Below are 16,129 nucleotides of genomic sequence, written 5' to 3' on the forward strand. Positions count from 1 at the left end.
ATATACAAAAAAGCGAAAAAACACTCGATTACTTTGCATAGGTTATTTGTTTAATTCACAAAGAGAAAAAAAAAACTCTTAAACTCCTCGTTCGCGCTCTCAGCGTTAGTTAGTGAGTGACGTCATGATTTGAATCGGCGCGCGCACCGGGGAAACCTATGGACACTGAATGTCCCGGAACACCGGAAGTAGAAACATTCCACCCCCCCCCCCCCAAGCTGTTTTTTTTTCTCCTTTTGGTTAGTGACGTCAGCGCGCGGCGTTACGACTGGAGTTGAAGATGGCGAGCGCAGAGACCGTGGCGGAACACGAGCGGATCCTCCGGGAGATTGAGAGCACCGACACTAACTGTATCGGTCCCACACTCCGGTAAGTGTTCGGTGAAGGCGGTAGGACGCGGTTTGGTGCGCTGGAGAAGTTACAGGGCGGGGAGGAGTGTGTGAAAGCGTTGTCTTGTTCTCCTTGTCTCGGTAACTCTTCAGACTTCCAAAAGACTCTTCCCTGAAGTTGTCATGCAGCTAGCAGCTGGCTAAGGAGCGCGCGCGCGCTCTCTCTCTCTCTCTCTCTCTCTCTCTCACACACACACACAAACACACACACACACTGCTAACAATTAACACCGAGACAACAGAGCAGACTTGGTATTCACAGCACATGCATGTGCAGCCTGCTGTCTTACAGCACGCCAGTGATCCCATCTCACACACACACACACACACACACACACGCTGTTAAGAGTTTCCCAACTTCCTAATTAGTGGCAGCTCTAAACTGCTGTTGCCTGTCATTCCAGCACGTATTGATTCAAGCAGTCGCAGTCCAAACACGTGTTATATACATCGTGCACCTGGACTATAACTGGCTCTCAGTGATTTATGTATACACACTCACTGATCATGGTTAACTTTGTACATGTCCTCACCCAGGCTGCCTTACAGGTGGTGCAGGATGATTCTTGTACCTGCTGTTCAAGTATGGCTCTGTTAACCTGTCTGTATTTTGATATAAATTAACCAACTTGTTATTGCAAGCTCAGTCCTGACACCAAATGTCCAGGTTATTCACATTTACATTACACCATTTCGCAGACGCCCTTCTCTAGGGCGACTTACTTTTTCCCCCTCATTATACATCTGAATTGTTGAGAGTTGCTTAAGTGCCCAACAGTGGCAACTCATGGGGTTTTAAACCTGGGACCTTCCGAGTAGTAGTCTAATGCTCTAAACCATTGAGCTACCCCGTGACCTTGTGCATAAGTCTTCACTGAACATCTTATTCCAGATTTAGTCCCCACTAGATTTGGAAGTGTGGATTTTTGTTCATATAGTTGTATTAGGTAAATGAGGGCCAGGCAGCGTTCCAGTTCATGGCAAGGTGTTCAGTGGAGTCGAGGTCATGGCTCTGGAAAGGATACGCATGTTATTCCGCTCCAAAATGCCAAACCATGTCTTTATTGGGATTGCTTCGTGATTGGGTCTCAGGGTCTTAGGAGGTTTTTACATCGGGGCGTGGGATCGTTTCTGTGTACACTTGACCCCAAAGTCTGGTTCATTTTGATCAGTGAGAACACAATCGCTCTGCGCTCTGGAACTGCAGTTATGATTGACAGTCGTACCTGGAAACAGAAGTAGTTCACTGTTTAGACATGACGCCATCAGTGCCATCTGTCTCACCTGAAATCTGTGTGTCAATCTTATGCTCTGACCTACATAGTCATAGCTGATAAAGTAGAAAGGCAAGTTAAAGGGTTGCTCTTGACATTTTTGAAATAGCAATACTATAAGGCACAGAGCCAAAGTGGCTCGCAAACTGCATACTGCCGCCTGTGTAAATACCCAAGTACTACTGAAAGCAATAATAATGTGAACTCTGCCTGTCCGGGGAGTGGGGAGCAATCGTTCTTGGGCATGGTACAAATCAGTTGTGCTTAATGTGAAAATGCCCTTGGTTCCAGTAAAGAAAATTGTAATGCTACAGGATGCAGAGATGATCGAGACACTTGTGTGCCTCTCACGTTGAGGCAAAAGTCAGGAGGTGATTCATGTATGAGTGCATTGATGTGGTGTCAGCATGGAGAAACAGAAACTGTGATATGATGTTAGGGGTGCTTTAATCAAATCAGAGCTGGAAACAAAAAGGGGTCAGAAGCGTGGAGTAATAAACTTGACTGGGGTCAGTACCTAACAGCCACCCCATGCCTTAATTTATTATTTTCTGTAGCATGCATGTCTTTATTGTCTAACAACATTTATTTGTTTTTTTCTGTTGCTCATGCTGGCATAATGTGTTTTCACCCGGCTGTGCAAACACGTTGCTGAGCACCTAATGTGCCTCATGGAAGCAGCGGCACAATGTAGAATTCATAGACTGATGAGAAGCTGTTGCTAATTTTAGTTTTTAGACCTTATGGTGTGTGTGTGTGTTGCACACTGATAAAGGCTTCATATTTTCACTTACTCATCGGTGTGACTTGTGTGATAGCCAGTGGGGGTCTGGTCTGTCTTGTGGCCCTCCGCTCTGCCTTTGTAACCTGATAGCTCCCTGAACGGGATTATTTTTGTCGGTGACAAAGCAGATCGTTTCATACACTGGGTCATATTCTTTTATTTTCCACAGAAAGTTATTAATAGCGTTCTTCTTGATTCAGAATTATGGCAATTGCTAGATTATACCCTGAACTGGTTGTTAGCTGACACTCAGACGTTAGTCATTTTTGTCATGACACACCCAGCCACAAAATGGACACAGCTAAGTTGTGGTGTTAGCTCTTTCCCTTCTTTAAGCTAAAAAGGATAACTGCTGTGTAGTGTGTATTGTGAGGTTACTAGCAGGAAAATGACAGAACTGAAGACAAACCGCTTATGAAGAAGTGATTACTACATAAAGTGATTTGCTTTTTTTTTTTTTTTTAGAAAAATAACCAGTGATGTGATATACAGATCACCGTTTTATTCCATATTCCATAAATTATTTAAATTTTTACATCGTAGAAATTCATCTGTGATTACCATACAAAAAAAAAAATTCAGTTGACACATGTTTCAGTTAAGTTTAACGATGTGGAACATCTACATGAGGTCGTTCCTCTTATCGCTTATTTTATAACAGCTGTAAGCAGTTAGTCTCCCTTTGGTAATCTTTCTTAAAGATAAGACAATTGCAGCTTACCAGGTTGCAACCACAAGCCATTGATTTATCTCTCACTTTTTAAACAAGCTTCCACAGGAGATTCCATCTGAACCCCCCCCCCCTCCCAACAAGACACAAACAAAACTTCTTTATTGAAGTTTATTATTTATGTGCTTCTTTATTGAGTGTCCTCTATACTAATTCTTGTACAAGCTGTTACTATGGATACTATAGTTAAGCAATATCACACTTGAGGTTGTGCTGGATATATGAGGGCATCACGGCCATGCTGATATCGAGCACAACAGCATGACTTTAAGTGTGGTATTACTTTTATACAATGTTTGCGCAACCAGCAATTATAACCAACAGATTACGATTTGTTTCTTTATTTCACCAGAACTACCCACCACGCGTGGAGCTGGCCATCGACAGTGTAATTAACGGGTGAAAGTAGTTTTAATTTCTTGCTGGTCCTGTGTAGCCTAAAGGTGGGGAGAATAAACCATGGAGCTGGTGGACATTCCTGTAGATCTTATGAATTTCTGTTTATATTTCCACTTTTTTCACTTTAGAATATCAGGAAAACTTCCAGGAATTTCTGTGTTCCGGGGTCGAATCCCAGATAGTGTTAAATGGAAAGCTTGTGTGCTATGTAGGGGGTACAATCATCCCAAGTAGTGCATTTGATTAGGGATTAGAAAAGGATTTGTAATTCAGTCTCATGTTAGAAGCTGGTTAGCTTTGTAGTTCTATGTGGGAGCACTAAGTACCTCTCATCCCTCCCTTCTGAGAGAGCTCGGCCAATCAGCTCTCTCTAGACCTTTGGCTAAGAGGTTACAGAAAGAATCGAACTCGCGATCTCCGGATGATAGGGAGAAGATTTTACCACTGCGCCACTCGGAGGCCAATACAGCAATACAGCTTCTGACCAATCATAACTGAGAAATCCTTATTTCACTTGTAAATGCATTTAAGTGTTGAGTACATTACTTTGTTTGCAATGATATCAGGACCATCAGGTCAGAAATTTTAGCTGGTACGAAATCAAGTGACTAAGGTGTACAGATTTTGAACTACTCACATACTAAATATAACTCCTGGCTGGTTTTGCTGTTTGTTGTTTGCTTTAAAATGATGGACTGATGTTTGTAAGTATATTATAAAATATTAGATCAAGTCAAGTAGGCCTTTATTGCCAGCAAAAAGACAACATAAAGTGCACATGAACATTTACAAACGAGAGCAACAACACAACAAGATCATAACACAATCCAATACTCTGAGGTAGTGAGTTGAGGTATTGCAGGTAAATTGTCAGTGGGATGGTGCATGAGAAACAGTAAAAAAATTCTTCTTAAAGTAGCAGTGAAGATAAAAAAAAAAAGAATTCTTGTGCAAATAACAGGTAATAAATATTGTGCAAAAAAAGCAATTGCAGATTGGTACATGAAATTGCTCGATAGTTGTAGAACATTGTGTTTTCGGGTGTGTTTTTTTCAGTCCTGTCCCATTGTTTTAAGGCGATCACTATTATCATAGTTAAATGAACAACAGTATTATTAAAAATTTTTTTGGTACATGGTACAGAACTTGGTTACTTTCCACAGCTTTATTTGACCTTATTTGTATTCTGTATGAGCTTGAGCTCAGACTGCTGTGGACTATGTGCGTCTGAATGTGTGATCGTGAGATCAGCAGCTTTACCCTGGTTTTTATTAACAGGCTTCCTCTGCATTGATGGGATGACAGTGGTGGTAGATCAGGTGTTTAATCTCAAACTGGTTTATGCTTTTCATCTTTCTGCTGCAGCGACAGAATGTAAATCCTGTAAACAGTAATTCAGTTGGGGTTGACGCCAAACTAGAAGCTACGTCACAATCCTAGAGACGACTAAACATTTTTTGATCAGCTACACTCGGACACTTACTTCTTCTTTATAGATAATGAAGGATTATCATGCTTGTTAGTGGAAATAGATTTGATGCTAGTTGGTGGAAATGGTCTCCCAGGTGGAGAAAAATAATTTTTATTCTCTGTATTATTCACTGGAAGTTTGCATACCTAAATACATGATGGTTCAGCTCTCAGACAGGTGGGAACACAGGCTTGTTATTGTTAGCGAAGCTCCAAATTGTAGTCAGAACATGCCAAAATAGGAAAATAAAAAGTGCTTAACAAGGCTGTTTGCTTTTTTTGCCTGTCTTAGTCAGTCAGTTCTGTGTGAAATGGAAACTTTTCGCAGTTTGCAGGCTTGTAGAGCATACTCAGCAGGAGTTTTTTCACTTGTCCAAACATTGTGGTGACGTTATTTTGCTGGGACAACGTTGGTATTAGGTTGTTTTTGAAAGGTTAAATTACTTTGTTGAAGGACATCGTTAACTACATGACAATGGGACAGTGTTTCTCACGGGTCTGTAATATACTTGTGCTGGCAGCCCGTTACGCTGGCTACCAACACAAGTTTTGTGTTGTTTTATTGAAGTGGTCTACCACATACAATAAACAATAAATACATTTTTATCTTTAACACAATATTTTGATTTTACTTCCACCAACACAACTTTGCAATAAATGACTTGGCCTGAGTGGACTGAGTTTAAGTCTGGATGCTGTTGCAGGGAAATGCTGATAAGTGTTACACACACCATATTACTGTAAAGTCATCTGGAAGTTAAGATGCACCTCATGGTACTAATAATAGAGAGGTTAATAGTACAACACTGAGATACGTGTGCTGTGTGTGGATGCTGTTGTGTTCGTCCCGATCTGCATTCTAAACTCTTTTAAAATATTAAGACAGCACAGATGTGGTCGATTGTTTTGTGGTTGTATGTGCATCATTGTTTGGGGTCATTCATTCAAAGTGGTCTCACTGTTATTTTATCCACGTCACTCTAATTTTTAAAAACAACATTCTCCCGATAGTGGACGTCATTGCAACGTCGTCAAGACCGAATTACAAAAGTCATCCAGGGTTGAGTATTGAGCATCGTTGCTGTTTAAGTTCATATTGAGTTGCATGATGATGATTTTTTTTTTTTTAGGCATATTCCATGTAATAAGTGGAACCAGATTAGTAGGACAGCGTAATATGTTTTTTTTTGGCAGCTTTGTCTCTTTCTATTAAATGGAATGGTTTTTATTAACAATAAGTATTTTTTTCCCCCTTAAATTACCTTTCTGAATTTTCATTAATGTCGTCCGCTTTCTTTTCAAAGTGGATCTGACCATGTCTTAAAACCTAACCCATACACAGGCTCAGCTTTAAAAAAAACTTCTCATAGCGTTTCTTTAAGCTTCCTATGATCAGTAAATGCGCTTCATTCTCATATTCACTCTCTGCAGCCGTCTGACTGCTCACAGTCGTGTGTTTGTTTATGCTGATGGTGTACAATGCATTGAGCCGATATGGTCTTTGTTCACCTCATGGCAACCGATTGTCCTCGTGGTATACAGTATGACGTCTCATGCTTTGTTTGCCTTCTCCTATGGCAAATGCTTTGGCCTGTGGAGTCATGCACACACACAGACACACAACCTCACACACCAGCTACGTTTACATTGCGATATTTCTTTGTGAGTGAAGGCATGCCAGATTTAGATTCCATCTGAACTGTTTATACAGACACTGATCCGAAAAGAAACTTGTTAAGCATTTAATCAGGATGTAACTATTTTGACAGGCGCAAATTGGTTCTGCACTTTACGGAGTGTTTTAATCTGTTGGAAATAAAACAGTAAATTTTTCTCAAGCTTAGAGGTTAGGCTGTGTTCCTTTTTTCTGATAAATCCCGCCTTCTGCATTATGATTCGTTAGAATTCAGTCTAATTTCTGATTGGTTAGAAGCTTTACTACAGTACATTTGAAATAACCAGCCAATCAGTGCTTCTTCCTCAGCCAGAGACCCAGTGGATGAAAGGAAAGTGCAGGTGGGAGAGAGTTTACAGAAAAATTACTGATCAGGAATTGAAAGGAATTCCCTTTACAAAATCTCATTACATCACATAATGTTAGCCCCATGTGCAGGAGGAATATCAAAACAAAAGGGAGAAAAATTCAGATCAAACGTGCATACTATGCAATAACCACTGAATGGCTAATCAAAAGATTAACACCACCCCTCTTTATGTGAGTAAAAATGCATTTAAAAAATGCAGTTTTAAAGTTTTTCTTGTTCGGGCCAGATTGCTTCGAATAAGGCGTTTACGTGATGCTGTCTTATTCCGATGGGACTATTATTCTGATTATTCATGGAATATTAAGGTCCATGTAAACACATCCACTGGCTCAGTCACATATAGTCCAACATAGAGTTTCTCGACTCCCCTCATCCCCCAACCTAACCCTAAGAAAGAATAACCTTTGTAGGTTTTTTATGACCGTTATAGACAAGTGTTATGCTTCATATTACATTGGATTTCTGGCATAGCCAAACTGCACAGAAAAAAAAAAAAATTAGCTGACTCAACATACACATTGGGTGTGTTGGGCTGTATTCAGTGCAAAATGTGTCTTAAGTTTAAAGCATGTGCCTGTGTTTAAGCCATTGAAGTTCCTGCTGTGGGACCGGTGTCAGTGAGTCAGTTCTCCCATTCTGCTCTGTCTAGTCTCTCCAAAGGAAGTCCAGAGACTAATTTGTCCAGTTACACTCAAGCACGAAAGCCTTTGAAGTCCTTTTCAAGCAGCAGCGTTTGGTGTCAGTGGGGTTCTCTGTGTCGCAACTTGTTCATGTCTGTTCCTGCCGCTGCTCTGATGATAATAATTCCATATGACTTCCAATAAAATCGCATAATTTGATTCTCATTTGCTTGCTAGCTATCTGCGCAGTCCTTTTCGACTGTGCTATACTCAAGCCAACATGGGGTAATAATAAAGACTGAGTCACACACCACTCCCTTTAGGACAGAGCGTTTTCCCGTTTGCTCAAAACTTGTCTTGGGCTGGACACGAATCTGCATGTACAGGCCTCAGAGAGAATTTGTAAATTAAGTAGGTCTGATTGATTCATCTCACACGGTTTTTCTCTGAAGCTCTGAGACACAGGAATGCCATGACAAGCTCGGACATGCTTACCTGCCTCTTGTCTTTATGAGTTATGTGCATGAATGCATGTATGCACACTCTGGTATGGACCGGTGGGGAAATGCACCAGCTTAGCAGAGACCAGTCAGAATCAGAGAGGGACAAAGGTGCCAGACATCATTCATGAAAGCTTAAAAGTTGCTGGCGCTGTCTTTTTGCAGATATGAGCAGTTTTTGCATTTTCGCTCCTCAAGTATAGCTGCCGCTTGTTCAAGCGAATCCTGCGGCAGTGATAAAGTGAATCTCAGCCGAAAGCATCCTGACACCGGCAGTACAGTGAGCGGCGGTACAGTGACTCAGCATTTCCACCTGAATGAGGTTGCTGAAGGTTTGCACATTCCAGGGAGATATCATTAATCCTTTTATATTTATTCAGCACTGAAATTATGATGCTTTTTCCCCCTTGATATTAGATGGTCCTGTATTAGCATCAAAAAGTTTTAGCAAGTGAAAATATCTTGAATCTAGACTAAATTTATCTGAAATATAAATGTTACTTAATATATGATTTCAACAAACCAAATATGATTGTCAGGTTATTTCTAGACACATTTTTATTAATTAAATACATTTCTTATTTATTTATTCTTTTATTTGTTTATTTTATTTTATATAAATTTAAATTTTATATTATTTTATATTATATTATTTGTCTAGAAATATTCTTAATCATCATCATATTTTAACCATATATTATGAAAGCCAAGAGAAATTTTATTAAATTAAGGATATTTTAACATTATTATTTTTTGCATTGACCTCACATTTCCATGATGGAAAAGAAAACAAAAAAATGTTGAGGTAAATATTGTTTGAAAAAAAAAAATAAAAACACAATCAATAGTAAAAATCTAATAAACAAATTCCAAAATTATTTGTATATTTCAACAACTGTTCCACAAAGTAAGTGTCAAGTTAAATACACTGTCTTCTAGCACTGGATTTAAGTAAGCAACCTGTTAAAAAGCTTAAATTAGCTCAAATTACTGCAGTGAATAATTTCAGCAGCCAACAAATCTTGTTACCCAAACTAATGCAGTGAGTAGCTTCTCATTTCTTAAATAATCATGTCGTAAGACGTGTTCCAAATTATGTTTCAGTAGGATCAGATAGTTGACCTGCATCAAGCAGAAGAGCAAACGAGCAGATGGCAGGAATGACTGGAAGGGAAGTCATAATGCACGCATTACGCATAGAGTCGACTCTACAAGCTTCTGCAGGCGGTGGTATGATCTGAGGTTGGTCAGGTCTAGACTCAGCAATGTTAGATGGCAATAAAATAAGTCAGTTGATGACTTATGTACTTAAATGTACTGAATGCTTAGTTTATCGTGTTTCTGGATTTTTTTTTTTTCTGATAACAGCCATATTACTGCATCCAAATAGTGAAATAATGTTTCTGAGAGCATGAGGATTCATTTTCACACATGAAAGTCAAAGTCGTTGGAATGTGCTGGAGAAGGCTTTACGGAGTGATTCGACTCTCCCGTTAGTTATTAATGCAAGATTTTGGCTGAAAAAATAACTTTTGATGGAAATAAATGTTGTGCTGTTGCATAAGGCGTTACGTAAGTTTTTGTTCGTTTTCTTAACTTTTAGCTAAGCTCACAGTCAATTCAGTATAAGTAAATTCAATTTGTTTAATGTGTTTTAAAAAAAAAATTGATTTAAGTGTAACTAATTGTTCCCGAAACCTGTCTCTACAAGTGTGCCAGGAGTCTGGTCAACCTTTTAGACAGGACACAACAACAATCCTGGAACATTTTATTCCTACAGTGGAAAAGACACCATGCAGATGTTGGAATGAGTGGAAGCGGATAGGGAAATGCCTCTCTCTCTCTCTCTCTCTCTCTCTCTCTCTCTCTCTCTCTCTTGCTCACTTCTGTGTGCCCTGGAGGAATTTAGAACAAACATTAAAAAAAAAAAAAAACCTTGCCAAGATCCTTACAAAAGCAGTATCTTTAGCACAGACGTGGAGTCTGGAGAGGAACTGAGATCTGGTGGATGAAGAGGTTGTGATTTCTTTGGAAATGGTTGAACCTGACATGACGTGTTTCTCCTTTTTTTTTTTTTTTTTTTTTTCTCTCCCCCCAGGGAAAATAATAATCAACAAGCTTAAATGTTGTTGCTTATATGACTGGTTTAAATAAATTCATGTAATTGATATAATCTGGCAGCGCAGTCTCTCTCACGCTGCCCTCCATCCAGCAATGATTTTTTTTACTCAGGTTACTCAGGTCACACTATGCTGGTTACTGTCGGGCATTTCTGTCTTTAGTTTACTGTTGGTCACATGGTTTCACTGGTGGTGCAGTGTCCTCACCAGCTAGTTACAAAACATGCAGGAAACCACTCAAAGTACCACACATTACAAGCTGAAAATGAAAATGATGTTGGAAAATGCTTGTGTGTAAAATCATTTTTTTGGCATAATCTCTTTGCTTTTCATTACAATTTGTCCATCTGTCAATAAGCTTTCATATTTCCTCATAAAAAAATGTTTAAGGCTGAGCTGCAAGCCATGAATGCTGTCTTCACATCTTAATCAGAAATGAATCTTCGTCCTTATAGGGCTACTTTCAGGGGACCAAACAGGTGAAAGTCCGATGGAGCAAGATCAGGACTATAGGGACGAGGCTTTAACTCCTCAAAATGAAGAGAAAATGAAAACCAGTCGACAGTGTGGAAAGAAGTGTGTAGACTTTTATTGTCGTGCACAACGCAATTGGGCAGCAGTTCTGTGTTTAATCTGAAGTTTAGGTTTCAGATCTTCAATCAGCATCTCACTGTAACGAGCACTGTTGTTTGTTGACCAACAGGATCATTTCTCCTGGTAGTGTTCCAATACTGGTCCTTGACAATCCCAGAAATCTGTAAGCATCAATTCTCCAGCTGAAAAGACTTTGAGACTTTTTGGAGGTGGTTAAACAAGTGTATGATGTACACAAGGGGAATTACAGAACTACTGACGAACACTTCAAGAAACCTTGACTTACTCAGGAGCTATGATTTGAGACCATCCTGTGATATTAGTCTTGTGTGAATCGGCATGTCTGTAATTTGGCCATGATAAAATATTACTTTATTGTGTGCCTTTTTATCCATCTCCCGCGAAGAATGGAGCCTGTGTTGGAGTACTTTGAAAGTATTTTGGGTTCTATGTCATTTCTCAACAATACAATGTGCAGAAAGAGAAAGTTGAAAACCATCATAATAGTGATAGCCAAAGGAGTAAATTTGTCCAGCCTCAGTGCAATATGAAATTCTCTCAGATACCTTATTAATAGACTGAAAAAGATCAAGCCCTGATTATAATGTTAACAATTTATTAATTTTCTCTTGTGCTTAATGGTGGCTTACAAACCAAGTTGGTGCATACTGCCACCTGCTGTATCGGAGAGGAACAGAGAACAAATATAATGTGAACACTGGCCAACTTTTACATGTTTAAGTAAAAATACTGGTGTCTTATTTTCTTATCTTTTAAAAAAAATTAAGTCTCTCTCATTGTGGTCATCATTCAACCCTCTGCCTGTGTGTGTGTGAAAGAGAGTAATTTGTATGTTTTCGTTGTCTTAATTTGCTTTTTCATGTTGCTGGGCTCATAAACAGTGTTTTGCACGGCTGTGTGTGATGGGGCAGCAGAAGACTTGCCTGCCACTATTACAAGTGACTCTCCATGTGCTACATTTAACCTACTCGTACAGGGAATACCATAGGCTGTATGCTTGTATTTTTATGTTTTCCATATGCATGTCATGGGCACAAATCAACACAATGTCTGTTATTTTTGGTCGTTTGCAAAACACACACAATAGACACGCAAAACACTACATTGCACACTACACATTTTACACACTACATATCACCTGCGCCCTGACGAACGCCACCAGACCTGTCCTATATGATCTCAAAACATTAAGGATGCAAAATATCTCAATCAGCACCCAGGGCTTTTTCGAGATCTAAAAGTGCTTAAAATTGAGTGGCGACATATTTAGTGATCTCAGCGTCCAGGGCTTTTTAGAGGCCTTGCTCAAAAGGCACACAGGTTCGGCGGTCCGCCCGGGTGGCGATGGCACAGGCGCATGGGCTTGCTCATCGTTGCTTGCAATTGTTTTTCGTATCGTTCTCATAAAGATTAACACAAGTAATTTTTATCACTGCTTCATCTGCTCACTTTGCATGACCAACAGTTGCTTTGAATACTGATGTTGTAGATCAGCAGGTCATATTGAAAGACTCCCAGTCTCCTCTCAGTTGTCATGTCACTGCTGCTCTCGTGACTTTCAACGTTTGTTCACATTGAACATCAGCGCTGCTCAATGTGCCCATGGTCAGTCACAGAGCGTGTGTCTATTAAAGGATCATGTTTGTCTCTTTGTCAACACACCAACAAAGCTGCAGTCACACAGTTGGCCTGGAAACAATGCGAGCTCCGGTGCAGGAAGTCTCCCAGATTTGTCCTTCGCCAAGGCCCTGTTAAGACTGGGATCAAAAGAATGTTAGCAAGACCACTGACCACAGGGTGCAAGGATCAGTCTAGGAGTCATGTTCTGTACAGAAATGTTGACAGTGATATTTCCTTAAATTGGTTGAACACAGTAGTGGGTCTCTGGAGTGTTCGGGTTTATAGAGTGAGAAACGAAGACGAAGCTGTAATATGTGCCGGGTTGAGGAAACGCTAGATTTTTAAAATGTATTTATTAATTTTTTTCTTGTGGCTATAAGTAAAATACTTATTGAGTGACCCCATTATCTGCATTCACAATCACGCCCTTGTGACTCATGGACTGAACCAGATGTTCAATTTCCTCATAGCTGCTCTGTAATGCTTCGCACCAGTGTAGCAATAGTTTAGGCATGTTGTCTTTCTCTTGTGTTTGTTATTCCAGAGTGCATTTGGTTTCCCATTGTCATCAGTCATCACTGGTAGTTGAGGTTTACCAGATGAGGGCCGTGATAGACTTAATCACTTCCTTCAGTTCTTAGTTGTGTCAAAGCAGCACGCTTTTGTTTTGGTGGTAGAGTTGCAGCATGGAAATGACATAAGTGCGAGATGACTGACGCACAGTTGACAAAACTCCTTATGTGTAACTGGGTCTTTTAGCCTGGAGTTTTAATAGGTCATTATTAGCAGAAAGTAATCAACAAAGTGATTAATTAACTAATGTCTGACTTTCCCCTATAATAATAATAAAGATGAATAAAGATCATTTTCTGTGACGATTTTAACAACCAATTTCAATAGCAGTTAAAGAGTTTACTGCAGAATTTTTATATAAAAGCACACGATACAGATAAACGTGAATGCAAATGGACCTCCCTCTTTATCTCACCATCAAAGAGACATTTATCATCTTTAATCCCTAAGGGCCACATTGACCAGCCTCACAATCACATGAAATTCAATTATTACAGATATCGTATTACTACAGTACATTGAAATATCTGGGCATGATAGTAGTGTTAACAGTTTAGTAATTAATTAGTTTATTAATTTCCCATTCCCCACTTATATGCCTGTTACTGGTGTGTGCTCGCGTGCGTGCATGTGTGTGTGTGCGTGCGTGCGTGCATGGGTTGGCCACTGCTGCATCTTTTGTGCAGGGAAAAAAACCTAATAGTTGATTTATTGAAAGGAATTAATTGATATGAACAGCCGTCCTTGCATTGATCAGCTGAAAACATGACCTGACCTTACCGTTAGCAGGCTAACAGTCTAAAGACTAAATGTGCTGAACACATTTCAGAAAAGAATACTGCTTTTTATTTATAAAATGTATGGTACATACACATCTTGTTCTAACTAATGGAGAGAGAGAGAGGGAGAGGGGAAAAACACTTTACCAAGCTCACTCCTGTTTATCCACTGTCAGACCCACCAGTGTAAAGACTGTGTTAAGGAGTGCCTGGTACTGAGTCTCTTACTGTGTGGTTTGAATATTTGCTTATCTGTTTTTTTCTCATGGGTTTAGCTGCTCTTGTTCAGCTCTGTTGATCGACTGGATCTTTAAACTTCAAGACATTTAGCACTTTTAAAAATTAGGCACGAATAATATGATTTTTAGATCATGAAGGAGTTGCTTGTCTACTGTCGTTGACTGGATGCGCAAACAAACGAGTAATAGCTAAGAGCAGGTCGTGCTGACGTGTCCTCGTTTTGTTTAATGTCTTTAAAATCTCAACACTTTCATGGACTTAAATGGACATTAATCGATTAATTGCCATAAAAAATATAACTGATTAAAACTTTTAAAACAATGTTTGTTTTGCATCTGTTTCTCTGTAGCTCACATTTCTATTGTAGCTCACAGTGAAATGCATGTGGGGTAAACTCCAGATTAATCTAGCCTGCTTACAATCTTCTCTTTCCATCATCTTTATTTTCACAGTGAGCTCGGTCTTAAAACCATTTGTGGTTGTTCTAAAACACTTTTGGCAAACAGTCTAATAACACAGTCATTTGTGCAATGAGCACGTAATGACTGATGTTTAAGGCGGCCACAAACTGAAAAAAAAAAAAAAAGCTCCTTGTTACCATCAATTATTACTGATTAATTGATCATTAATTGTTAATGTGTTCCACTAGCGGTTAAAAGAAATGTGCAAGATCTACAACCCTAGTCATTTATACGCCAGCGCTGGGTTTTACACAATAGACAGAGTGCAAAGAACATCAATATATACAGACTTTGCAAAGGGTGGGGAGATGTGACCTTTATTTATCCTCCTCAAAATCAAAATAAAGCAACACGATAAGTATGTCGAAAGCCAGATGACACGTGGAGCACTCGTGAGTGAGCCAGAAAGTGTCCAGAGGCAAGCAGTAAGAAAAAGGGACTCCTTATAAGACAGGGCTGTTTAGATTTAGTTGTAGAGAGCCAGTTTCCAGCGCATTATATAATCCACCAGCACTTAAACTCACACACTTGAACCTGGCAGTTAACGGCTTCATTGCATCAGCTGTGTTTGATCAGAGGAATTGCCAAATTGTGCTGCACACTGACTCTACATGCCTGGATTTGAACAGCCCTGTTATAAAAAAAACAAGCAAGCGCTAATACTGTGTCGTAGCTGGCCAAGGATATAACATTGATCAAAAACATTTAATTGTAAAATGAATTGTAAACAGGTCTGGATCTGTTTACGTTTTTATTGTGAAGCACTGGTTATTAAATATATTAATTAATGATGCATAGAATGCTACATTATTTACAGCTCAACATTGTACAGTATAATTGGAGCCATTTCTTGGCATTCCTAATCATGTGTATGATTTTTCTTCTCTTTGTGATTGCCACATCAGATCATTTGGCACTGGTTTTCTGCCGGATGCTGCTAGTGCTGCTTTTTTGCCAGATGCTTTTCCTGTTGCAACTTTCTTATTTTTTTAATTAATTAATATAATTTTTTTAGCTCGGCTTGGAAACGGCACTGCATGCACTGACTGGGTTGTACGGGCATAGGGTTAAAGGTCATGCCCAAACAACACTGTTAACTGGTGTTGATGGGGCTCGAACCCCTGACCCTCTGATTAGCAACTCAGAGTCTCAACCACTGGAGCCGCCACCCCAAACTGATTCCTGATTTAAATGTTGTAAATCCAGGCTTTAGGAAGGCATCATGGTAAAATGATTACTGAATAAAAACACTTTGACCTCTCACTCTGTGTTTATCCATCTCTACACTCCTCTCTATTTCTTTTATGTTCTATTTCCTGAAAATAAAGCACTGTCTTCTGCTAGTTGACACTGATACAAATCAACATGTTGGCTTCAGCTCATTCAGTTATCATCAGCATACATCAATCAGTGTACAGTGGAACCTTGGATTACAAGCATAATTCATTCTCGAAGCGGGCTTATATTTTAAACCAAATGAAATTTTCCCGTCAGAAATAATGAAAACTCA

The 16,129-nt window shown here is 39.4% G+C and overlaps 1 protein-coding gene across 2 annotated transcripts in view; it reads left to right on the plus strand.

The window, feature by feature from the left end:
* Window positions 1-261: 261 nt before the first annotated feature.
* The window catches only part of exoc6b (exocyst complex component 6B), a 103,398-nt gene continuing 87,530 nt past the window's right edge, over window positions 262-16,129 (plus strand). For both annotated transcript variants that reach the window (XM_053493754.1, XM_053493762.1), the window contains exon 1: window positions 262-369. In XM_053493754.1, coding sequence (XP_053349729.1) covers window positions 281-369 — 89 coding nt within the window. In that variant the 5' untranslated portion in view covers window positions 262-280. The remainder of the gene's footprint in view (window positions 370-16,129) is intronic.

The sequence above is a fragment of the Clarias gariepinus genome, chromosome 1 (genome assembly GCF_024256425.1).
Source record: "Clarias gariepinus isolate MV-2021 ecotype Netherlands chromosome 1, CGAR_prim_01v2, whole genome shotgun sequence".
Classification (NCBI taxonomy): domain Eukaryota; kingdom Metazoa; phylum Chordata; class Actinopteri; order Siluriformes; family Clariidae; genus Clarias; species Clarias gariepinus.